This window comes from Paramisgurnus dabryanus, chromosome 20 (assembly GCF_030506205.2).
Source record: "Paramisgurnus dabryanus chromosome 20, PD_genome_1.1, whole genome shotgun sequence".
NCBI classification, from domain to species: Eukaryota; Metazoa; Chordata; class Actinopteri; order Cypriniformes; family Cobitidae; genus Paramisgurnus; species Paramisgurnus dabryanus.
In genome coordinates this window covers 25178539-25206251 of record NC_133356.1, presented here as the reverse complement: position 1 = coordinate 25206251, position 27713 = coordinate 25178539, and the positions used below count along the sequence as shown (strand labels likewise).

The following is a 27713-nucleotide window of genomic DNA, read 5'->3' as shown; positions in this document are numbered from 1 at the left end:
GAACCATTTTTGGTTCCCCAAACATTTAAAAAAAAATGCTGGGTTATTTTCAACCCAGCGTTGGGTCAAAAAGGGACACACCCAGCCGTTGGGTTAAACTAACCAAGAAAATGTTTGTTTTTGACCGAACAATAGATTAAAACAACCTATCATTTTGGACTGAAACAACATAGGCCCAGCATAGGTTAAATTACAACCCAACAGGTTGGGTTCGTTCCCTTTTGACCCCAAAAACCGGAACAATTTTCAGAGGGAATCATTATTATAGTCTAAAGAAGCTTTCGTGAACCAGAAAGCTTCTTGAAGGATTTTTATGGAGCCATACAGCCAAAAATAGTCATTTATATGGCATTGTGTAGCACCTTTATTATGAATAGTGCACAAGCATCTCATTCCTTCATTTCCGTCTATATTAGACAAAGAGCTTATGGGCAGTGCGATACAATTTCCAAATCATGTCTGGTGATCTACAAATGGAGTCTCTGCCATGTGAAACTAAATCTTCTCAATTTTTTTACATATTGGTAATGTGTAACAAAAAACATTCTGCTCATATAAAGTTTACCAAACTGAAATGCCTTCATCTAATCATGTATTCAACTACAAAGCAGTGTATTTCAACACTGGAAAAACACAATCGGTGTGTAATCATCCACTGACACCAGATGAACTGCTCATGTCAGTGCCAGAGACTCTCTCCATGGTAACAGCTGGTGACTTTGGGTAACACAGGCTCGGGGACAACATTTCTGTGCAGTGATACCATAGGGTCCCCACAGTGGGCAAACATTAAAGCCTATCGGGTGTACTCCCTGCGGGATATTGAAATGCTACGCTGAGAGTGGCGGGCAATGCCCTGTACAGCTTAGCAGACCAAGGCGACAACTGTCATAAATTACTCCCCTGTGGGTCAGCATGTCTGCAATACTGTAACCGGCCCTGCATGGAAAGAGGGTGAGAGAGCACAACGTGATCTCAACAGTCCAAAACTATTGTGACGATCAAAAGCAGGCGGGCACACAGCGACGCACACACAAAGTTCAGACGGGGAAGAAAAATTACAGAATGACTTCAAGAACGTGCACGACCTCAACTCCCTCTTAGTTTCCATTCACGGGCTGAGAGTTTGAAGAGCAAAAGCAAAAGTACTCCAGCCAAATTCCCATCCCATCTCAACCTTTCCTAGTGATGTCTAAAGTGCACTTCCCTGGGGTTTGCTGTTTGTCATAAAACATCTCTCAGCACGTAATTTACCCCAAACCGGAGAAGCAAAAAAGAAATACAAACACAATTTACAGAAGTGGTGGAAGACCAGAATACTGCAGCAGTTTGCCAGGAGTGCGGTAATTTTAAACCATGTGGCGTTAAGTGGTTCTTCCACCATACTGTGTGGTAATGTGGGACAGCTGAGCACATGGGCCCTCGGCCAGGGAGTGCATTATCTTTATGAATTCATGACAAAATTCTTCGTAGATAGCAACACAAGATAGGTGTTTGTAAACATTCAAGCTCAGTTTTCACATGAGAACGTTTCGAACAAATGGAGTACTCGAAACGTCTGCTTACTACGTAAGCCGTCTTTCGTGTCCTTCGACTGCACCAGGGGTTTTCAAACTTTTTTGTCAGCTGACCCCCCTAGACCTAATTATTTACTTGAAGTTCCCCCTGAGATTTTAAGTAAATATTCAATAAATTAATAGCACAATTGTATTTTAAACTTATTTTATATAGTTCTTTTTATTATTACATGTTTATGGACCTTCATCTAGTAATTTTCTTTTATTGGTACACTAAACTTTTTTTAGTTTTCTGATATATTGTAGTGATTAATTAAAGTATGGTATTAAATTTATTAAATTATTATAGCTATCATTAAATCAATAATTTGATTTTAAATTCCATTGTAATTAAATAATAGCTTTTAATCAACTCACGAACCCCCTGCAATTCCCTTGCGAACCACTAGTGGTTTGTGAACCCCAGTTTGGGAACCCCTGCTTTACACAATGTCCAAAATAACTAGAAGTACATGGTTTCTATTATTCATTAAAAAGCCAACACGATGTAAAACTTTGAAAACATTTAAAAAATGTCTAAAAACACAAAAAAGCATGAATCAAATCATACATACAATCATAAATAAATTATTAAAAACAAACAGTCTAAGGAAAACAACACCCATAAAGTATGCCCCACGCTCATAAAATGGTCAGGTATGATCTAAAACTATGCTCTACGAATCCACATGCCAGCAATGCTCTGAAGATTTTGGACTAAACTTGACACAATGTTGCTTACATTACAGGCTTTGCTAGGATTAGTTTGTAAGTGCATAATTGAGACCCTCATTCCCTTTTACACTTGTCAACTAGCCATGTTTTGTAGCCAGTTCAAAGATAAAAGGATGACATTGCGCAATTAATAAAGTCATATCAGTGACAATTGAACAACTTGGTGTAGGGTATCCTGCAATCTGTTTTCATTTATTTCCTCTATGGATTTAATATTTAAAGGAGCATTGACACATTGGTGACAAATTTATTTTCTTTAGCGTACTTCTAGCTCATCAAAGTTTGCATTTCATCACTTGTTTTTTGTTATTTTGTGCCTTATGACAGAATTCCTTCCCATAAATCAAGTTTTTGCAGTCTGTTGCATCTCCATCTCGGCCCGTTCATTCTGCACACGCAAGGCTGCGCCTATCCAATCCGACTGGCATCACGGCCATGGAATGCTGAAGTCCACATTTTTCCCATTCAGCAAGGAAAAGCGGCCTTTCAAAACCAATCAACTAGAAATGTTGCTTTGTTTTTATTTTCAACTGAACTTCCTGGAACCTATTATGAAGCTGTCAGGGATGTATATTTAGCTATGGCAACAGCGGGCCTCTTCACTCACTTGCGCCAATGGTCATGTCACCTCTGATAAACAGAAAAACAATTGGCTATCCGCCTTTGTCACCTTTAAAGAAAATGGCCGAAAGTGCACTGGGTAGAGATGGCAGAAGATCTAAAACTTTAAGATCTGATTAATTTGGTGGGACTTTTAGGAGGAATAGGGGATGTGTTTCATCCAATTGACCACCAACCTTTAAAACCTTTAATAGGCCTTTTCCTTTTAATGAAGGGTCCCATGAGACGGGGGCTAACTAATTCAAAGAGATTGATTAAAAATGTGTACATGGCACAACATATTCAAGACACTAAGTTTCTCCCTGTGCTAAATTATAAAGATAATTACAAGATCCTTGCCAAAGCTTCCTTACACATCACTTTAATAACCAGGTAATGTGGGACCCATTTCACATTCATCAATAACTGTAGTACATCATAAAGATTATTGTAGGTTCTTGGCTTGGTATATTAAGATCAGAAGTATATGTGCTGTTGTTTTTGATGGAATCTGTGTATTAAGCTCAGGATTAACCCAGCCTAAACTTGACTAAATGGTAACAGAGCAGCCTACTGGTTAACAAGTTCAGCCCACTGTGACCTCAGCCCCCAAAACTGACACACAGCAACTCCATACATATTGCCAAGTCATAAATTCAGAGTCAAGCTTATATCCCTTATAAACACAGCCAGTTAAGCAGAAATGAGTACAGTTTATCAATACTGGCTTATGAGCATAACTGAAATAGTTAAAGTCTGCCCTGTACATAATAGATCAATGAGGGGATAAGATGTGACAATCGCACAGACAGATCGGTGATAAACACACTATTAAGCATGCAGAAAACACTGTTACTGAGATCATGCTGTGCTACAATCCCAAATGTTATAAAACGTTTCCTTTCTGCTGTTACACTCTAAAAATGTATGGGATATTTTTGACCCATAATGGGTAAATATTGGACAGAACATACTTCTGGGTTAAAAATGACCCCATTGGGTCATTTTAACCCAGCATGGGGTCATTTTGAACCCAGCATGGGGTCATTTTGAACCCAGCATGGGGTCATTTTGAACCCAGCATGTGTTCTATCCAATATTTACCCATTATAGGTCAAAATAACCCAGCCATTTTTAGAGTGTACTAATACTTATAAAATGAGAATTTATAAAACAAGTACATGTGCATTTGGGTAATTCATGTGAACCTTTAAATTTGAAAAGATTAAACTTGCAATTAGATCTTGCCAATATATATTTTTTTTACATTACAGTATTTTTTATATTTTTTATTTGGCTTTTAAAAACCACTCACCAGGGGTAAAGTTAATAACTTTAAGCCATTTTGGACCATAGGACTACAAGTCAACAATTCACAGAAAAAACAACAATGTTGTAAATTAGGCATGGGCCAGTTACCAAGGTTTTAAAGAGTCAAGGTTTCAAAACCACAAAAAAATGTATGTGATACCGTTTTCAAGGTGTTTACACAAAATTAAGTTAAATAATTAAGTCATGTAATTGATTTGATGTTCACATTTAATATCATTACTATTAATATATTTTAATTGTATTATTTTTATAATAAAAAAAAGATTATAATTTTAAGGCCTTATTTTTGCCTGGCATACATGTTGTATGTTGCTTAAAAATAAAATGAATTGTGTCCAGTTGAAAAGTTGTTTGTTTATGCAGAAATTTAAAAATAACACATTTTAGTGTTGCAACGGCAATACTGCAACACTGTGAAACCGTCGTATTTTTGCTTAAGGTTATCATACTGCCAAAATCTCATACCGGCCCATGCCTATTGTAAATCTGTTCTTAAATGCTTTGTAACTTGAATTATACTGTAAGGAATCTATGCCTAAATTCATCAACATTATTTTACACATATTCTTTATTTATAATAAACAGTAAACAGACTAAATTTATGAGTACTACAAATGTAACTATGAGAATTATGATATGACAAGAACATTTAAATAAATCAAAACTGGGACTGTAAAAAAATGCAGCATGAAGTTAAAACAACTTCAAATCAAGAGCAAGTCAATTCAACCTACTATTTTAAGCTTTGGCTTGTGATTGTGAAAAGTTGAGCTAACTTACAAAAATGTAGTTAAACAATTTCAACTTGATTTTATAAGTTAAAGTAACATAATGCCACTTTTTTGGAATACGAGTACGAGTACTTGCATTTCAGTACTTGCCGATAGCGATACCGAGTACTTATTCAAAAAAACATGATTTAAATTTACAGGTAACAGCTTTGGTAATATAATAAAAAAAAAAAAAAAAATAAAGGACTAGTTTTCTAGTTTGTTGTAAATTCTGCCTCTTTGGACAACACAAGAGGCATTAACCCCTTACACGCCGCTCAAACATAGACAGGTATCGGGGGACTTTTAACGAGTACGAGTACTTTAGAAAATGTGGTATCAAGGCCGATACCAGTATCGGTATCGGTGCATCCCTAATAAAATATATGTTGATTTGACAAAAATGCTGCGTATTTTTTACAGTGTAGTTATATTTAAGCATCTTGAAAGTAGCAAACCTGTAAGTACAATTTGCAAAAATGTTTTTTTTTTTTGTCAATTTAAACAAGCAGCTTCATCATGACCAACCCTGAGACAGTTAAACAGTAGTGAGTCAGTTCACATTAGTAACTTTTTTCACCATGATTGGTCCAAGTAATCAATTTCAAAAATATTTTTAAAATCAAATTTTTGCTTTGTAATTAAGGAAATTACTATGTTGGCAAAATTATAATTGCAAACATTTAAGCATACATCATAAAAAAATTGATAACTATGATGAACAGCATTTAAGCGTGACCTTAAACTTTTAAACTATAGGGTATACTTGCATTACCATGATCTATTGCATAATCAAAAAATATGAAAATATTTGCCATGTTATCATTATTGCCAATCCGTACATGCAATGCTAGGTCAAAAATCTTAAATGCTGCCAAGTCTTTGTCTGTGAGTGGAAGCTGAATTGCAATGGACATCACCATGCAAGGCAGTAAAAGAAGCATGAGGGTTTGGGGAGGGCTGCTGGCACTGCAGCACACCGGCAGGTCTATTTTGCTTTCAGAGCACTCATCACCTTCTTGTTGTCCTGGGTTGTTAGCATGTTCCCTGGTCAGCTGTGGGGGCTGTGCCCGAGCCGCAGTCTCCTGTCCCTGTCAGCATGACGGCTTTTGTTAAAATTTGTAATCGGCGGCGCTGATCTGATTCTATTTAGGAAGGACTCGTCAACAGGTTTAAAAGACCGGCCGCACATGTCACCTCTTTCGATCGAATATTTATGCAGCCACCCCCCTCACTACGAACGGCTGGCAGTTGTTTAATCATCTAAGAGCGTCTGTTTCTCCCCCGCGCCCCGATGCCGACAAGAAAGTTCTGACCCATGTCACCTTTACAACGCGCTCTAAACTCAGCTGCCACCCAAAAATAGTAACTGTTTTTTTATGCCAGCCCACTTGAATGTTATTGACATTGCCAGCGTTCTGTTCTTTGCCGACAGCGGGCAGCAGGTTTAAGGCCTTTAATTGTACGGTTAAGCTTTGTTACAGCGGTTCAATGAAGAGTAATTAAGAGTGATGGGCAGCACTGGAAAGTGTCCATGATGGGCAACAGCACCACATGGGCTTGGACGTAGATGTGGAAATATTTTCAAAACATCTTGTGTATTTTACAGAAGCTAAAGCCTAGAGCTAAGGAAACATCCAACTGCTTCCCTTCAGATTAAGACCACAGTCATTTTCATTAGGTGAGGAGAATGAAAAGAGGCTTGTGAAATGAATGACAGCCACAACTAGCCCGATAAAAATCCAGAAGCTGAGAATCTCAGCTTGAACCTGCACAATTTGTCCAGATGTTGAAATATTAGTAAACTGATATAAATCTTCCTTTTTATTTAAATGTTGTTTCACTTAGAAACTATCCACAGTGGTACCAGAGTTGCAAAAATAACACTTATCATTGATCTATTGCAGTTGTTTCCAAAATGATGCCCGCGGGCACCAGGTTGCCCACACAGAGTCTGTGAGTTGCCCGCCAAAGCACATTCTATTTGCCTCAATTTTAATATTTATTTCATATTTGTTTTTATATAAGCTTGGCTTCTTTTGTGTGTGTTAATATTTTAAACAACGATAAAACATATTAACAAGTCAAATAAAATCAACAAGTAAATAAAAAGTTTTGAGTAGACTATTTTAAAAAGTAGCCCTCCAGATTGTTTTATCAATAGTGGTAGCCCCTGGTCACAAAAAAATGTTAGAGACCACTGATCTATAGGGTATTTGGACCTGAAACTTCATAGGCACATCCTGGGCACACCTTAGACTAATATTACATCCTGAAAATTTGCCATATTCATACCTTTAACGAAGCTAATCACATGGGCAATGTATACAAATACATGTGTAATGTATATAATACAGAATACACTTCTGAACTCAAATATGTGGCTTGAAATATGGTTGGGAATTGTAGGATATATTAATCATTAATCAAGTGTTATCTGGCAAAGCTGATGTTTTTAAACATTTTTTACCATGATGTTTGGGCTGTGACTATTTGGAGAGCGACAGGATTTAAAATCTGTGCCTGTGCGCTTTAATAGCACACCTCCGACACGCCATCAGTGACCAACAGAGTGTATCGTCACTGTGTTAGCATCTAGCCGTTTGGTTTGGTTCTGTACACAATCATTATGCAGATTTAATGTACACACGGTCGTCACGACCAGAAATGTTCTGGAGCGAATTTGGTTAGAGTATGCGGTTGTCGCTCCCATAAATAACCAAACTCTGTGTGTACAGAACGGGCTCAAGTATTCAGAAGAACAGTGATGGATGCAACTACCTTCAGGGCATGTGACCAAAGAGTGTTTGAGCAGTTTTGAATAACTTACATTAACCTGTGTCCTCTGGCCGCAGTTTACGCTTTATCCAAATCTAGCTTTTCAATTCAATATGAAATTGACAAAAAAAATTAAGAGAAAAATAATGGATAAAAAATCCTTTAACCAAGCTTCAAACATGGTTAAATAAAAAGAAAAAAATGTTTTAAATAATAAAGAAAAAAACAAATAATACGGCTACAGTACAAGGAATAAAGCGTTAAAAAGTATCAGTGACGAAATACCCATGAAACACCATCCACCCATAAAACTATGGCTTTTGTGTGCATGTTATTTATGTGACACTGAGAGAGTATTTGTTATAGCATTGGCATGGCAAAAGCCTTTAGAGGTTAATTCGCCAATAAGCGAATTTTTGTCTGTGTATGTGTAGAGCAAGGAGTGGGACAAGACAGTTGGACTTGGATGCACACACCGATGCCTATTTAATTAGATATGTGTATTAGAATGTTCGTGGTCACAGGGTCCTTATGGGGCATGAAATAACAAGCAGCTGTGTTCGGGGTGTGTATGCATGTGTGTGTGGAAAGGTTTATTAGCTTGGTCCATAAAGGCAGTCTGGGATTCACATAGGGACGCCCTAGGCTTAAGATCTGAACGGCACACAAGCAAGGCGCTGCCTGTGAAATACTAATATTGGCCCTTATTTCTGCAAACCCCCCACCCCAGACCATTCCCCCACTACCAGGGCTTAGCCTGCTGCTGGTCTGCTGTGTGCTTTGATTTCTCCAGCCTGAGAGCATTGCAAAAAAAGAAGCCTCTCAACATCGTAAGTCTCTCCATTGTCAATAAAATCCGAGTAATCTCTACTCTTGCTCTAAGGTTGTTTCAACCTTTGTCCTCAAAGAAATCGGACACCATTATCATACATCTTTTCTATTTTGGCTTAGCTAACGCTTGCCAGATGAATGCAGTCAGCAAACACAACAACAGATATCTCTAAAGCCATCGAAGGGTAATCATTTATTTCAGAAGTGGATGTCTTTGCATTGATTTAGCTATGCCTACATGTGAACCGGAGCCGATTTTGTAAGATCTGGTGTGATGGGTTTCAGGACAGAATACTTGTAGTTATGCTGTTGGATGGATAACCACTTTTTCTGGCCTTTGCTGTGTAAGAGTTCACTAAAAACTAAATGATTTAAATAATCTTTTGTTAAAAAGCTCTGCACTATAAAGATTTTGTGACATAATTTGAAGCAAAATAGTAAAAAGCAAAACTATTGTTTTTTTATCAGTATGGGTAGATGTTATTCTAAGTAATCGAATATTGTATCATCACAGACATTTTGTATCTGTGAATCCCTATTTCAGAAACAATACAAAGTATTTTATATATTATTCTCAATAATGACTTAGTCATGCAGAAAAATTAGAATCCATTATACGCACAAGCTAGATTCAGTGTTGCCCACCTATGCACTACAGTTAAACGTACTGCACATCCACTTACCTGCTAAGCCACAGTCCAACAACCTTATCAATCTTTAAGACATTAATGGAAAGAATATTGATACCAAACTGGTTTAAAATACTCTCTGACTTCATACTTGACTTAAACACAACCAACAAATGGTTTAATTCTTAGTCTTAGCTTGGCACCTTACTGGTTTACAGGGATTACAGGGAAAACAAAAGTAAGTCTATGGGACCTTCTATGTTATGACAGGAATGCAAACTGCAGTTCTTCAAAATAATTGATCATACATAGACTCGTGCTGGTATGAGACGCCAACAAAACGGCAGATAAAAACAACCCAGAAAAAAGACACAACAATTGAGCACCTCATCCTTCGCTAATTTTACCCCAGCCTTGTGTTGGTTAAACATAGCACCAGTCAGTACTGCACAGCGACGCACTAGCCGCTTCCAAAAACTGCAGATACCTGGTCATTTTGTCAATCTTGGAAAAGCAAACTGTCCCATCAACATGTCAGCACACTACGCCATGGGTTGTTTTTAGATAGGACCCTCATCGGAGTTGAGGGATGATGGCAGAGGTGTTGAAACTGCCCGAACCCACCTTAATACCCCTCGCTTTATGAATGTCCTCAGCAGTTATTTGGGGCCAGTGCCCTCTCTATCTGTGGTAACAGAGTGTACAGGCTATCACAAGTCCACAAACCTTGGACAAATTACCACCTCATATGAATATGCTTAACAGAACATTAAAGAAGAATTCAAGGGGCGCTTCGCAGAAACTCTCAATCTTTCTGACGATTACAGCTGACATCACAGACTACAGAGGAACCTACAAGATTCAAAACACAGATCAGATCAGTAAACATTTTTAGTGAACGGGCTATTAAAAATGAATGAAGAAACTGTCCTGTTTATCAGGATATTTAAAGTCCCCATGTGGAGAAAAACAAGTTTGCATGTGCCATGTGAATGCTTTTGCATCAGTGCTTGTAAACATCAGCCCCAAAATAAAATTAGTGTTGCAAACACATAGCTCACGTATGCATTGTGAACTCGAACTTTAGGGTTGTAGCGGTGACAGAATTTCTGACACCGCCTAATCAGCGCGTGACAAACCTAGTGATACCGGTATCACCAGGTGGGATGGGCTTATAAATGCGCATTGGGCTTATAAATGTGCATTTTACTTTCGCTTTTGGAATAGACGCAACCGTTTAAATGCATCGCTTACATACGCTGTGTTAAATCACGTATGAATCTGCATGCAATGCAAGTGCAAAAGGTGGTTTAATCAAGTGCTTAAGTCAATGTGCGCATGTACTTTTGACAGAAATCCACCAGTCCCAAGCTGATTAATCGTCTCTTAAAGCGCTGCTTGAATAAAAGGTTTATTATTATTATTATTATTATTATTATTATTATTATTGAAAAACTTTTCTTGCATTATATACGCATATTATAACAAAAACGAGTAAGCACGCGGCCTCTGCCATCGTCTGGTCAGTCAGCTTGCCTCGCACACTCTGAAAGTAATAAATTAAATCTGACACCTGCTGCTCTGTGATGTGACGCTCGTTCAGCTCCGCTGAATTTAGGCAGAAGACACATTCATTTAGTTTTGTTAGGGCGCACTCACACTATCCAAACCAAACCGCGCTTGGGCGCGTTTGACCCCCAAAGCCTGGTTTGTTTGACTAGTGTGATCGCTCTGTTCCGTGCCCGGGCGCGGATTGGTTAATCGCGCCGCGGCCAGGTTGCAAAGGTGGGCCGGAGCGCGGTTCACTTGGGCTCAGGCACGGAAGGCTGTGGTGTGAGTGCAATCGCGCCTGAGCGCGATTCAAAAGGTGAAGACGTCAGTTGCGTGACCACTCACCTTCATCTGCCTCCGTAAAAACCTTTTGATGCGCGCAGCGGGGTTACATGAATGTCCGAGCTGCACACGTGACAGATCAACTAAGCAATATGATGACATGTGAGAGGGCTGTCTGTAATCGCGCACCAAATGACTCAGAATAAAAAACACAGACTTATCATTACGGTGGGTTCCAGTGTTAAGAGAGAGCTTTACTTCCTGCTTTTTTCAAAACAAACGCATCTTAATGACGAAAGCGCGCCCGGACTCGGATCGATAAAAAGTACAGTGTGAGTGCGTGCACCTGGGGGAGTAGGGAGGTGACAATCGCGCTGGGGCATGGTTTGGTTTGGATAATGTGAGTGCGCCACTGATCTATATAAATGACTGGATTGCGCATGACGTCACACTTGTGAAGCCACCGCGTCCCCATGTTGGTATACCCAAACGTTTTATTAAATCAATGGACGTTATCAGATTTTAGGGATAAAACATCACTTTACTCGTCTTCGTTTTTATATGTGAAGTTACCATGTACATTATTACAACACAAACGTCCTAAGCATGTAAATAGTTATTTACTGAAAGTTGTACATTTTGCGTTTTAATCGGTTATTATATCATCTTTATTACAGTATCAGATCAGCAGACATATTTAGTTTTAATGACAATAAACGTGCTCATTCTGAAATCAAAATAAATAATCATGCTTTGTACCGTATGTGCATGCAATAATTTGCTAGTTTTGTAATTAGGTTGTAAACTTACAAGTTACCTAAACTTATTTAGAGAAATAACACTGACCGTCACAGTGTAGCTGAATGTCAAAAAAACTTTATGTATACCCGTGTCATTAACAAATGCAACAGACACACTCACCTTAACAGTTTTTTATAAATCCATTATCCTGCCCGATTAAAACATAAACATTGCAAATAACACCAGAATTAACAAATAATTAACGTACACATATCCTAAAAATTAACCTCGTGTAACTGATACGCTGTAAAGGGGGTACATTTTGATCATGATTTTGAATGGAAGTCAATGACGCTCTCTGCCGGTTGGGTATACCAAGATGGCGGCTCGAACTCTGCGCTGGCTTCACCTCATGCAGTTACGTCAAGCGTTCTATGCGCAATCCAGTCATTTATATAGATCAGTGGAGTGCGCCCTTGGAGAGAGCAAACACGAACTGATTTATTTACAAAAAAAATCAAAACGACAGTGAAAGACGGTGTCGCGAAAGACGGTATCACCGGTTATAGAGACTATCGCAGCAAGCCTACCAGACTTAGCAGATTTGTATCTGAAACTACAGAATGTAGCATCTATGCACATATATATCTATGGACTACAGTTGAAAATTAGCCTGCTGGCTAACACTGGCACATTTACAGAAACTTACAGTGTCATGTACATCAGGGGTTTTCAAACTGTGGGTCAGTCCAACTAGTGCAGGGCTGGGCATCGAGGGCCACAGTCCTGCAGAGTTTAGCTTCAACCTTAATCAAACACACCTGAATGTCATTTTCAAACAGTCCTGAAGACTTCAATTCAATTTTTCAGCTGTGTTTGATTAGGGTTGGAGCTAAACCCTGCAGGGACACTGGCCCTCAGGACCAGGAGTTGCCCACCCCTGAACTAGTGGGTCACACAGTGGGATCAGGTGGGTCGCACAAAGTTACTTCATTGTTGTAGTGAATGACACAAAAACAGCTTTGTCCTATTAATGCCAATTAATCCTGGGTGATAATTCGTTAATTATAATTTTCCCCGATATAAGTTTTTCCAATAAAAAATTAATACTTGATGGATGGATGTGTTTTTTGGAGCTTCACCATGGACCCATACCACAATAAAACATGATTGCATTTTAATATAAAACTGTATTATATTTGGGTGAACTACTATAAATATACTATAATATATTTGCAGAAATGAATTTTAGGGTTAAACATGATTTTGAAAACGAGACATTCACCACACCTCCTTACATGATGAGCGAATAAGTCAAAGCTGGTTTGAAGGACATTTTATGCTGCATTGAAGGAGCACTGCTCTCAGATCAGCAGAAGCTCTGTTTACATGAGAGCAAAATTAATTCAGAAGGCAGAAAGTAATTAAACAGTCTTGTTTGCTAATCATCATCTGCGGTGCTGATGAGGGATTACTGCAGACCTCACAACAAAAGCTGCCAGTGTAACTTGAGTCAATTAGCATGTCTTCACCACTCTCCACAAGAGGAGTCTGACTGTTCTCAGAGTCTCAAGTACAAATCAATTCTTCCTCAGTGCCACACAGAACTACCACTGTACATCTATCGGTCGGTACAGTCCATTATTAATTGAGAAGTTAGGTAAATGGGCAAGCCAAAATGGTTTTGTTGATATGAGTGGTAAATAACAATAACCACCATAAAAATCCAACATATATAGTGTAGTGTAACGTTACACAAAAATCACTGTGATACAACGTCTGTGCTTTACAATTGTGCTTTACCATCTATTCCTTCAATTATGTAAGCGTATGAAGAGATCATCTTTAATATTTACACAAACCAGGGCTTAATATGGGCTGAATAAATGAGTGGATCCTTCATCTAATACATCTAAATTTTCTATGCAATAAAATAGAGAGCAGCAGGGATGATGTAGGCAACTCTCTGTGATCAAAAAACATTATAATGCTTACATGTTTTATCCAGCAAAAATAATCTTCACAAATTAGCATACATTTTATTGTCCAAATGCATTGACTACAAATAAAAATCTAACCTTAGTCTATAAGCATATTACACCACTGTCACTCGACTTTAACATCAACGCCAAGCTTCTGACAACTTAAACTCAAAACTTTGTCAAATACAAAAAAAGGTTTCCTAATAAAATTGTGGATGAATCTTTTATAGGAATTGTGTCCAAAATGTATTGCTATTGAGATTTTCATGCTTAATGATTAGGGCTGTTGAATATAATCACTTTTACAATGCATTGCGATGGTGAGGTTTCTGCATCGATGCATAAAACAAATAAACAATTATTTTAAAAAGCAGTGAGTGTGCGCATGCATCTCTCTCTCTCTCTCTCTCTCTATGAGGCAAGTGTGCGTGTGTAGGAGACTGTGAAGCACATTTTATATTTTTGAACTTTGACCGCTGTGGATGTAAAAATGTAATGCGCTTAATCAACATGTTAAAGATACCACATTGCGTCTCTATGCAATATTATCAATGAAGCATAAACCTCTGGAGCAAAGTTTTAATGCAGGACTTTGACAAGACAGACGAGAAAGAAACGCAACAATAAAAACGTGAAGGAGAAAAATTGCCTGTGCAGTAATATTAAAGATACACGTTTTTACATTTCCTTTGATGTGTGTGTATTAGTACTAGGGATGCTTAACGATTAATCGCGATTAATCGTTAGCAGAATAAAAGTTTTTGTTTACATCATATATGTGTGTGAACTGTGTATAAAAACTTTGTATAAATAAATGTACACACATGCATGTATATGTTTTAGAAATTTTTACATGTGTATATACATTTGTATATTTATGTATAATTTATATTATATATAAATATAAATACTTAATATATACTTTTTTTTCTTAAAATTATACATGAATGTGTTCATATTTATATATATAAATATTTATTATACACAGTTTACACACATATGTGATGTAAACAAAAACTTTTATTCTGCTAACAATTAATCGCGATTAATTGTTTAGCATCCCTGATTAGTACGTTAACGATATGCACAAGGTACACACCCCAAAGTAAATGATGACAAGAGTTATCTTCTCAAACAAAGTTCAATTTTCTTGGACTACAACAAACAGATTGTAGAAGGGCTGTCAACTTTAGTTGTTTAGTCGACTAATCGGTCGATGCCGACTTTGTCGCCTGAGATTTTCATTGGTTGACCAGTTGCATAATTTATTTATTTTCACCAATAAAGAAATTTTCATTGATTTACTCCTTGATATTTATTTCTTGTGTTCCAAATTATTAACATTTACGTCTTTTAGGCTATAGGTAAATTGCAGATTAAGTTTTGTTTTGTAAATCCTCAGACATTATTATTACCACTTAAAGGAGCATTTCACCCGTAGAAACATTAATCTTTATTGAAAGTGTGTCATATCTGTAGTCGAAATGTAACATACATTTAGAATTTGGTGCCTATTTGACCAAGAAAAGGGGTGTTTGTAGTCTCATCCCCTCAACAAAGATATTGGACTTCCTTCTTTCAATGATGCAAAATGATGATTTTTACATCATCGAAAGAAGGAAGTGCAACACTGAAATCTGTATTTCTCCTGTCTCAGTGGCAACTGAGGAAATGATGCATGACCATTCAAAAACATGCCTTGGGTTCTAACTATACAAAGCTTAATGCAAATGGGTGAAGTGTCCCTTTAACTAAGTTTTGCTTTATAGAAAGCATTTCTTTAAAGTGAATTTCGTTTTGTATAAATTGTTTCTTAATTTTAATAAATGTTTCAGCAACCAACTGCATGTATTTAATAACTTTTAAATAAAAAGCAAATATAGCAGACAATATAATAACCGCGCATGGAGGCGCCAACACGGCGCGTTCACTTGCATTGCATTGTTAACTAGAACGCACCTCGTTATCAATTAATAAAACTCAGCATATGCCTATATGCCTCATACATTAGCATTTAATATCTTTGCTGCGTTCGTTCTAGAAGATGACAAGGGCATTTCTCGCACACAGTGAGTTAGACCCGCCATGGCTGGTGTGTCTTTTACGCATTCTTAAGGTGCCTGTTTTATCCATTAGTTTTATTGTGTTCCAGTCTATTCAGCAACATTCCGCATACGACGTGCTTAGATTTGGAAATATATTACATCTACATTTCAGTGGTAACAGATACGGTGATGATGATCATCTTCTTTCTTTATTGTATCTCAAACTAAAGTGGAGTCTCTTCGGAGCTGTCATTTTCTTAAATGAGCTGCGGCAATGTTTCAAATGAGCTTCTAACACTAGACAAACGGCTTTATTTTCAACACGATCACCTTTTACCCAAACCATTTCGAAACTAAGGAGCCATTTGTCCTCCGATTCGGCGTTTGCTGGACTTATGTTTTTGTTTTTATTTGTACAATTGACACGTTTAAAAATAACTTAAATAATGTAACAAAAACATAATAAACCTATAGGCCATCCTACTATACAGCCTATTATTATTAGGATTGTTTTTAGGCTATTTTTGAGTGTGTTTGTGTGTGTGTTTGTTTTAAAACACCTACAACCCCAAAACAGAAAAAGTTGGGACACAGTAGAAATTGTGAGTAAAAAAGGAATGGAATAATTTACAAATCTCATAAGCTTATATTTTATTCACAGTAGAATATAGATAACATATCAAATGTTGAAAGTAAGATATTTTGAAATGTCATGCCAAATATTGGCACATTTTGGATCTCATGAGAGCTACACATTCCAAAAAAAGTTGGGACAGGTAGCAATGAGAGGCCAGAAAATTTTAATATACATATAAGGAACAGTTGAAAGACCAATTTGCAACTTATTAGGTCAATTGGCAACATGATTGGGTATAAAAAGAGCCTCTCAGAATGGCAGTGTCTCTCAGAGGTCAAGATGGGCAGAGAATCACCAATTCCCCCAATGCTGCAGCGAAAAATAGTTTTCTGAGCTTCTCAGAGAAAAAATGCAATGAGATTGAAGTTATCATCATCTACAGTGCATAATACCATTCAAAGATTCAGAGAATCTGGAACAATCTCTGTGCGTAAGGGTCAAGGCTGAAAAACCATACTGGATGCCCGTGATCTTTAGGCTCTTAGACGACACTGCATCACATACAGGAATGCTACTGGAATGGAAATCATAACATGGGCTCAGGAATACTTCCAGAAAACATTGTCAGTGAACACAATCCACCTTGTCATTCGCTGTTGCCAGCTAAAACTCTATAGGTCAAAAAAGAAGCCATATCTAAATATGATCCAGAAGCACAGGCGTTTTCCCTGGGCAAGGCTCATTTAAAATGGACTTTGGCAAGGTGGAAAACTGTTCTGTGGTCCAACAAATCAAAATTTGAAGTTCTTTTTAGAAAACTGGGACGCCATTTCATCCGGACTAAAGAGGACAAGGACAACCCAAGTTGTTATTAGCGCTCATTTCAGAAACTTGCATCTCTGATGGTTTGGGGTTGCATGAGTACGTGTATCATGGGCAGCTTACACATCTGGAAAGGCACCATCAATGCTGAAAGGTTTATCCAAGTTCTAGATACATATGATCCCATTCAGACGTCGTCTCTTTCAGGGAAGACCTTGCATTTTCCAACATGACAACGCCAGACAACATACTGCATCAATTACAACATCAAGACTGCGTAGAAGAAGGACCTGAGTACTGAAATGGCCAGCCTGCAGTCCAGATCTTTCACCCAAAGAAAATAATTGGTGCATCATAAAGCGGAAGATGCGACAAAGAAGACCTAAGACAGTTGAGCAACTAGAAGTCTGTATTAGACAAGAATAGGACAACATTCCTATTCCTAAACATTGGTCCTCCTCCAGCTGTTCCTTATATGCACATTTAACTTTTCTGGCCTCTTATTGCTACCTGTCCCAACTTTTTTTGGAATGTGTAGCTCTCATGAAATCCAAAATGAGCCAATATTTGGCATGACATTTCAAAATATCTTACTTTCAACATTTGATATGTTATCTATATTCTACTGTGAATAAAATATAAGTTTATGAGATTTGTAAATTATTCCATTCCTTTTTTACTCACAATTTCTACTATGTCCCAACTTTTTCTGTTTTGGGGTTGTAGATCGGCTGGACAAAAGTCAACCCATAGCTTTAAATTAAAGAAAATATACAGCCTGTATAAACGAAAGCTTTTATGAGTTTTCATTATTTGGCAGTTTTAGCAGTTATATTTTTTGTAGCGTGCGGGTGTGGTCAGGTGCGCGATTGTGACTGTCACTATAGACCTAGTACAGAGCTCCTCACTTTGCAGTAAAAAATTATCACTTAATTTTCAAAGAATTGTATTATTATAGTTTTATGTATTATTATTGATGTTTTTTCGTTGTTGTTTTATAAATTCTCTATGACAATTGTTTAATAAATGTTCAAATCAAAACATTGCGTCTTTTTTTATTTTTAGTCGACTAATCGATGCGCAGGAGAGGACTTTGGTCGAATAAGCATTTCTTTGGTTGACTACAGCCCTACATTGTAGGCAACAGTTTACTTCCTGGGATTGGTGATGTAGACATGTAGTAAAGAGGAACATTATCATAATTCCTCCCGCTTGGACTGACAGCCTGCACTTTAAAATTTGAGGATGCAACGCAACGAAATTCACATCCCCATTGATGACATTTAAAGTCTCAGAAAACATCTTAAAGAGGAAAAGATCACAAGTGGGGGGGGGGGTAACACTGGTGTATTTTATATTGTACAATATAACGTGACAATATCTCGAACTTGTGTTATCCCAAGATCTTAGCACTCCCTAAGTGCTATAATGCAAACCAATTTCTGGGTTTTGCAAAATACATCACCCCTGCAACTCTTTATAATGTTTGTAACATGAAACATAAAACCCACAAAAAAGTAGTGACAAAAAAACACAGACACAATTATAAAGTAGAAAATCCTGCTTGTAACAAACTTGTTATAAATCTTATTTATATATTCTATTACTTTCAACCAACTTTCAAAGTAAGCACCAACTAAAACCTACAGACAAAACCAGATTTTATCTTGATACACATTGTATGACACCACAGAATGTATTTCACTTCTTTGGCCTTTATAGTTTTAGCCTTGCAGCTCACACACTTTTAAAGTTTCCTCTATAGAGCCCAAGGGTTGGTGAGTTTAGATGTGTTAAAGTCAGGACTCATGTTTTCCAATGTTCCCATTATTATATCGACCTCCCCCCCACCTCCACCATCTCAACCATACACACGTACCCACCTGCGAGATTTTCACAGCCCCAGAATGATTAATAGTTTTGCACGCTGGGCCCCTGGATGCACTCAGCACATTGTTGAGAGGCACCGAAACAGGACAACAGTTGCATCCCCACCTAACACCGGACCTAAGCCCTGACTGTCAGTCTCCGGTTAGAGCACTGCTAACTGGCCAGATTTACAGCTACTAACTAGCACTGGGTGGCTGCTTGGCAGAGAGGAGACAAGCATCCATCATCACGACTTATGGAGCATTTTATTGCAGCGGGACAGAGGCCATGATGAGCACGCTGCCACCCCGAGTGACACCAGCACAATGCCGAGGGGTGTTAAACTTACCACAGGGACGGATTACTTACATATGAAGCATGTAGTCTGGATTTACAGTGCTAAAGTCACACTTCAACACACCTACATATGAGAAGCTAGGGATGGCCAAGACATCCTAAGTACAACAATCTAAATTTCACATTAATTTATTCCTGTAGTAAACAATAAACGATAGCTCAAAATTGGGTCTCATTTTTAATTTTGGGAATGATTGCGGCATTTTTTTAAAAACTTGATGTACATTTTTAGAGGCTTCAGTCAAAAGTCCTCAACACTTACAGGAGTAACTTTTGGAGTGCAGTATACATTTACATCCCTATAGGCTTAGGCTACTACTTTTGTTAGCCATCTCTACAACTCAATCTAACAGTAAACCATGGTGACATACTGCAGTAAACTTTCATACGAACAATAATTTAGGCTTGTCAACAAGTCAGCAAAATCAACAACATGTGGGATCAGTTACAAGGCCAAACATTAAAAAGTGATGCATCCCTTGCTCTTAGATCTCATTAAGATGCGCAGACGAATGCGGCAAGGACGACTCGGGGACAGTTGATTGTTTTGTGATGGAAACCCGTGATGCCAGATTTGGTGTAATGGAAGGAGGCCTTCCACCTCAGGGGACAGCAGTTGTAAATTCCTTCCGGCACTTTCATCTGATTGTGAATGGTACCCAACATTTAAACCTTTAGCTTAGAATTAAAAGTTCATGATAAAAGTTCAAATTAGGTTAATATGGTAAGATGCATAAGAGCTTGAACAGAAGTACACAAAAATAAGGGTCATGTAGGATAAACGTGTCAAGCAGAACTTCAAATTCTTTCCATATTATTCTGTAATTTAAAACGTTAAGTGATGTCCCTGCAGGAGCAATCATCACATTCAATATTGAGAACACTCTACTTACTATTTGTTTGCGGTCTCAGATGACGTTACCAAGGACATGATTGGCCGACCCCCATGTGTTTTTTTTGCCTGACCCATGTAGACTTACAGATTATTGAGACAACAGCTGATTGGCCACATAAAATATATATAGATATATAGATATTATTAATAGGTTATTGCTGCTTAACAGCACATTATGACAGTACTTTTTTTAAATAATCAGTACGGTATACATTTAAACACAAACAGGAATTTTTTGCTGCTCATGCCATAAGTAAACATACAGTATTTACATATGTGGCGGTCTCAACAAAATTATGATCTCTATGATCTCAGTGTTGAGCGGAGAACATTCCTGCAATTCATCTGGGTATGATATACATGCGGATATCAAATGGCAGGAGAGTCCATAGGGTCTCAAGAGAGCAGGATATTCCCACATGCCCCGAACGAAAACCATGCTGGGACAGCGGCACACAGGCACAGCTGTAAGCCTGCTAACACTTGACCTTGAGCTCTAGGACACTTTACATGCATGTTAAGATTGAGGGTACGTTTACACAACAATGATGTGCTAAAAACCAAGAAGTTTTTCCCAAAACACTGTATTATGCATGCCAGACCAGTAGTTGGCGACATCACATGATTTCTAAACTACGTTGACCGAGAGGGAAAAACAACAAATCCAAAATCAAAACGACAACAAAAAGAAACACCAAGGCAAATCTAAAAATAAACACAACAAATCCAACAACAAATTAGTGTTGTCCAATTAGTGATAACTTTTCCATTAACGCAACCTTTTCAGGGGTGCTTTTCCCAAAAGCATCGTTAACAAACTAATGTCGTAAGTTTCGTCGTTACTGACAAAGTTCAACGATTTGGTGTTTCCCAAAACCATAGTTCAAACGAACATTCGCAAGCTGCATCGCAAACTTGTGTAGTTTGAACGACAGCTCTTCACCTGTCGTTAGAAGCATAGTTCCTTGTTATTATAATAGACTTACGCTGATCATGCTTTTGAACAAAATAAACAAAAAACATGTAGTACAACGTATATCCATCATTCTAAATATATTAAAAAATTATTTTACGTCTAAGTTTGTAAACAGAATTAAAGTGCTGCATTTGAAAACCGATCTGTAAGACCCTGGGGAATCCCTGGGAGGAGTGACGTAAGAGGGAACTTGAGCATGAATTAAATATCTTTAAAAAAACAACAGATAACTAAATAACGATAACAAAATCAGTCGTCCTGTGCAATATATGTTATTTACAGCAGTAATCTGACATTAAATCGATTTGAACAGATTAATTAGTACTCTACCTCCCATGTGACATCATCAACTATGTTGTCGAACCAACATGGTTCAAAAGACGAATGTGCGACAAAGTTACTATGTTTTCGGGTCTTGACAAGGTAGTTCGTTTTTGCATCTAACTATGGTGGTTCAGCAGCGAGTTACGTCATTGTTCGAGAAACGCACCCCAGGTTGGTAGATTTGTTGCGTTTTGTTTTCTGACTTTTGTCATCACATTAGCTTTTTATTTTAGTTTTGCCTTTGTGTTTTTAATTAATTTGTATAGCAATTTTACAGTTTACATTGTCGCAAGCAGCTTTACAAATGGAAAAATTAGCATTTTATTGTTTTCAAAAACTTGTGCTTTGAAAGCTGTTCTTAAAAGTTTGCGGTTTCAGGCCCCAAATGCCATCGTTATGTAAATGAATTGCCAAACATTCTTGAATTTTTTTTTTTTATAAATGGTCCCCGAGACACAAGAAAAGTGAATCTTACAAAAACGTTTGTAGAGGCAAAGTAAACTAGACAATTTGGTGGACAAACATCTTCTGGTCTTTGGGCTAAAACTTGATAGACACTTGTGAAATTTACACACAAACAGAAGAGTAATAATTTAGCTACCTACTAACAGTGCAATAAAAAAAATGCACAATTAAAGTTACTATTAATGTGCATTATATCATTAATATTGAAGCAACATGTAACAAACATATACTGGTAAAAACCATACCACATTTGAGGAATGGCTTTGGGTACAGACTCCGATTAAGTGAGAGAGTTGTCAATCAAATAAAGCTCTGGTATTGGATCTATTGGGTGTCATCTTTATACCTGCATTTGTATGAATAAAAATGAGAGGATTTAGTCTTCCTCTGCAGACTTGTCAAAAATCTGACCTCTGATGCAAAGGGAGGGGGAGGGCTGCTAGAAAGATTCAAAGCTTCAGGAAGACTAAGGCTGGGGCTCACCATCGTATAAAAAGTGAATACTGTGAGCAGGTGAGACATCTTCATTCAATGCATCGTTTTCATCTCTATACCCATTGCCTCTTGTACGACAAAGCAGATATCAAAAATATCCATGGGAATTACTTGACCTCCTACTGAATCCTAGTTCTCAATTTGATGTTAAACAGACAACGTTTTACAGCTGGAATATCTCTCTTAAAATACCGGGAGCTCTATAAAGCAGTCATACACCAAGCGAGACAGAAGATCTAAAGCTTAGTTCTTCAATATCACAAAAACCCAATGTGTTTGCGGATTTAAAAAACAAAGACTTTAAAAACTACAGCTAGCAAAAAACAACACATTTGTCACCCAAAGTTGCTGTTTGTATTTCCATAGGGGATTAACAAGAACATCTTGAGTGGCTTCTGTTGTCAAAAGAGAAAAGCAATGTAATATACATTAATTCTATACGCATTATATACAAGTACAAGGATTAAAGAAGCTACCAGAAGTATATTCCTTATCTATGTAAACTTTAAGCCGTGCATCATTTAACAGCAGGCCAAAACAGAACCGTGGCCAGAGACGTTTTACGTATCACCCAGCATTTGTGTGCTTATAAAACATTTGGTTTGATTCCTTGGCACTCAATACAAAAACAAATAAAAGTACTACATCTATATCTCACAATAGTGGCCTCTTTGTGCTTTATCATAAACTAAATTCTTGCAGAAATAGGTGGTTTCCATTTTATTTGCTACTCTAAACTTTCACCAGTATGCAAAACTTTGAAATTTGTGGAAATAAAAAATATTCAGTATGCAAATCTAATTGCAAATTGTGGGAAAAACTTTGCAGTCCGTTTCTGAAACTGGTACACCATGCACTGCTTGCATCAGGTGTGCGTGTGGGTGGGGTAGCAAAAGTGGCAACAAATGTTTCGGAGATACAACAACAATAACTGGTTTGTTTCACAAACGCAAAAATTCAAGAGAATAGAGCTGGTGGAAAGGGAGACAACACTTCCTTTCCCAGAACAATCTATCTCTTGAGTTGACAAGACTCCCTGCTATATTTACCCAACCAAAACTGCAGATGATATACTTCCAGCTGCATACTGCCGCCATATGACACATGTTCCTGCCAATCAAATGCCTGGTGCAGAGGAAGGAGAATAAAACTTTTATCGAGCCAAAGAAAGTGGCCAGTAAACCTTTGGGGCTAATCCACATTTCCTTTGGCGGTGGCTTTTGTTGTTGGCTATGATAAAATGGCCACAATGAGAATGGAATTGCAAAGCTTTCATTAGGACGACAGCTGGCCAACTAAAGCCCACCCAACACCATTTAAGAAATATACAAAAAAAATTCATTCATGATACATGGAGACCAACCACTGCCAAAAAAACAGTAAAATCGTTTTCACCCATTTCAATCCGTTATATCATTCTATAAGTTCTTGCACTTATGAAAACGGATGTGCAAACAAGAAGACAATATTTTTTCTGTGAGGTTTGGGTTAATTATGTGATGAATGTCTACAGTAAATACACAAATGCTGCTGTATAATAAAACAGACAGACGTTTGTGCACATAAGAACACCGGCGCTATGGTAAGCTAGACTATTTGCATGTTATTTGCTATTAATCAACAAACTAAATGGACATGTTCAGTACAACCTTGACTGATGATTTTTGTGCCCTACCCAGGCTTACAGAACAAGATAACATTGTAAATGGAAGATTATGAAGTAGGTGAATGAAACCCAACACTTGTTCCACAGTGCAAGAGAACTAACAAGCCCTTTGCAGTGGTTCAGAGGGGGAGTTTGGCAGATTTCAGGGTTCAGACGCAGGTGCTGCCGTCCATCTCAGAGCGGTACGATGCTCCCGAGAGGGCTCCCCGTCCAGGGCATCCATTACAGAGGAATGACGACATGCAGACAGACCAGAACTCATCAACTCGCACTCCTCCATTAATACCCACACAGAAATCCACAATGATGAATCGGACCAGGCACGCCGAGCGGGACGTTTGGTTACTAAAGGGAAGTCATGGTAGTAGAGTTGGTGAGAGGTGGCTCTCTCACCCAAACCAGAATCTGAAGGACTTGTTTTAATTTGCCATCACGCCGAACGTTATAAATGTCTTTAAGATTTGTGTCATTTTCAGGGTTCCTACTCTAAGCCAGATGTCAAATTCCATGACTTTTCCCTGACAAAAAAGCTGAATTTCCGCATTTAAACAATGGATTTTCATATTTTATTCGTACAGAATAGAAGACGACAAACCGTTAAATTATTTAAAAATAATGCACACCCAAGGTGGCAATCCTGGCACGAAGCGGGAGTGCCGTTACACCACGGGTGTGCATTATATTGGTATAGAAAAAAGACATTTTGAAAAATGGAAACTAAAAATCTACAATATTCCACGACTTGGACTGAAAAAAAATTCCCAGACTTGGAACACCCGTGGGAACAATGAATTTTATAAACATGCTGGATGTAATATAAGTGAGAACTTTATAAACACAGATCATTGAAAATGTTAAGCTCTTAAAAAAAAACTAGTTTTTAGGTGATATAGAGAATAAAAAAATGTAGATTAAAAAAATTAAGAACAGTTATAACATGATTACTATACTCTTTCATAACCAGGAGCATCAAAGAGAGAATTTTCATTTCTTTTTGAACAGAGGAACAATTGCACAACACAGCATAACATTTACCTTTGCAATCCAATTCATTAAGCAGCATTTGGATAACTTAATGAACAAACACTGACATAGTTTCCATGGGACCCCAAAAATTATAAGGCGGCATAAAAGCCCAACAGTAAGACATTGAGAAAGATAATATTGACTGATTTGAAAAGGCCATCCCTTTCCTCTGAGGAAATTTAGCATACACCTGGTTAAATTTGCTTTCGTTCTGTAGCAGGAAAGAAGCACTTTTGCGAATGCTAAATGAGTCTGTTTAGTTTGGTCCCACCTGACACGGCTTGTTCAAATAGAGTCTCAAATGGCGGAAAGGATGAAAAGGTGTTGTGAGCAAATGCAAAAATCACTTGTTTGATGATTTAATATTTTGTTTGTCTGGAAGACTTTTATTAAACAAATCTTTATAGCTAGGGTAAATGTAAGCAAACAAAATTGCACCTTTGACAGCTGAGATTACAGAACTATGTGGCTGGATAAATGTAGGGGAGAGTGGGGTAAGTTGTCACTGTTCATAACTCCAGCACAAGAGGCACTCTCAAAAATCAACATTTTGTATGTCGACGACTTCTAGTCAAATTCGTGTTCACATGTGGTAAAGATCGCTCTAATCTAACGTAGCAAAATTTATGCAGTACAACAGTATAAATGTTAAAAACTATTATTTTGCACAAAATAGAAGAGACAATAACGTGTATCTTGATACTTTAGCTGACATGCTATGTCAGTTTGGGGCAAGTTGTCTTAATGACTTTGGGGCAAGTTGTCATATGCTTTTCAAACTGGAAATAGTTAACTCCAGGTTATTCTAAACCCCGGGTAAATGGAATCCTGGGTTATCTGTTTCACGCTTCACACTGTTCATACTTAACCAGGGGTTAAGAGATAACCCTGGGTATTCATAATATGATGTTTCACACTGTGCATTTCTAAACCCTGGGTCAGGTGTCAGAAACTCTGCTCCTACACCTGTCTATAATTATCAAGCAACCCTGAACACCTTGATTAGCTCAAGGTGCGTTTGGCACCACAATGCATGGTTAAGCCCACAAAAGCATGGCTAGCAGGGTTTCAAAACCCTTGGTTAATTTCAGAGATAACCCTGCTTCTAAATTAAAAGTGTGAAACGATCCTTAACCCAGGGTTAAAAACAGGGTTTAGAACGAAGATAACCCAGGGTTAAGGACAGTGTGAAAAGCCCTAGAGTTAATATTACCAGCTCTGGTTTGAATTTACAAATTAAAAATCAATAATCATAATAAGTAGTGTTCTTCTATTAGATAATCTATTGTGACAACTTACCCGCCGATGGGACAAATTATCACAAGTAAACATTCTCTATTCATTAGTCTACAACTCCATAATGAGATAAGATATGAAAATGTCATGAATACAACATATGTGCCCAAGACTTCCTTCTTTTATTTGATATGAGATTTATACCATTGTGATGTATGGTGCTCGGTAAATGATAGACAGTGTGAAAAGTGTGCCAACTTAACCCGCTCTCCCCCATCTGACTTTAAAAGGTCTAAAATCTGTCTGGACACCTACTTCAAAAACTATCTGAATTGATCTAGTGCAACCCTAAATAAGGCAACATCTAACCTTTTATGTTATTGAGAATCTCTTTCAAGTTGCTGAAGCTGTTGAGAAGTGGGTCCTGTTCTTCATCCTGTAAAACAAAATTAGTTGTTAACAACAATTACGCCGGTATGATTTCTAAAAAACATTTTGTTTCATTTAGATTGACTCAAGACTTCAGGGAAATTAAAAGCCACTGAATGTGTATTCAAAAACAAATCGGATCATTTAAATAGTACAGATGAACCGATTCTAAGGTCAATGTGTAAATCATTTCCTCATATGTCTATAAGGTCTATGCAGCTTACCAAAGGAGTATGGGTACTCCATCTGGAGTTCCTCTTGATAGCAGCAACAACAATAGAAATCTCTCCTTGAACAATGTATATATTCTTGTCCATCATGTATCTAGAGTGAAATTAGAAATATGCAATTACACACTCATGAGTAACAACAACTCTATAGCAACCTAGCTATACAACAGAGAGATTTGTTTACTGCACTTTATCAAAAGAACCTTAAAAGGAATAGTTTACTGGAAATTAAAAATGACCCCATCATTTGCTGTTAAAAAATGTTGGCATGTCTGCTCCACGTCGGTACAGATGATTGCTGGTTCTCGCGTGTCTCGCAATTGCGCGTTTCATCACAACGCATACACTCTTAAAAAAAGTGCTTCCTGATGCCATAGAAGAATGATTTGGGGATAAATGGTTCTAATGATAACCAATGATCATCTTACGTACCAAAGAGGAGCCTGGGTGCCGCCATTTTATATCTAGTCGTTTTTACGTTCAAAGGCGGCATATCAATCACCAAATACACTTA

At 37.6% G+C, this 27713-nt stretch overlaps 1 protein-coding gene across 6 annotated transcripts in view; it reads right to left on the bottom strand.

The window, feature by feature from the left end:
* The window catches only part of gbf1 (golgi brefeldin A resistant guanine nucleotide exchange factor 1), an 80962-nt gene that overhangs the window by 51608 nt on the left and 1641 nt on the right, over window positions 1–27713 (bottom strand). For all 6 annotated transcript variants that reach the window (XM_065297286.2, XM_065297282.2, XM_065297284.2 and 3 more), the window contains exons 2-3: window positions 27194–27293; window positions 26910–26976 (exon numbers count right to left, since the gene is read on the bottom strand). In XM_065297286.2, the coding sequence (XP_065153358.1) occupies window positions 26910–26976; window positions 27194–27289 (163 nt within the window). In that variant the 5' untranslated portion in view covers window positions 27290–27293. The remainder of the gene's footprint in view (window positions 1–26909; window positions 26977–27193; window positions 27294–27713) is intronic.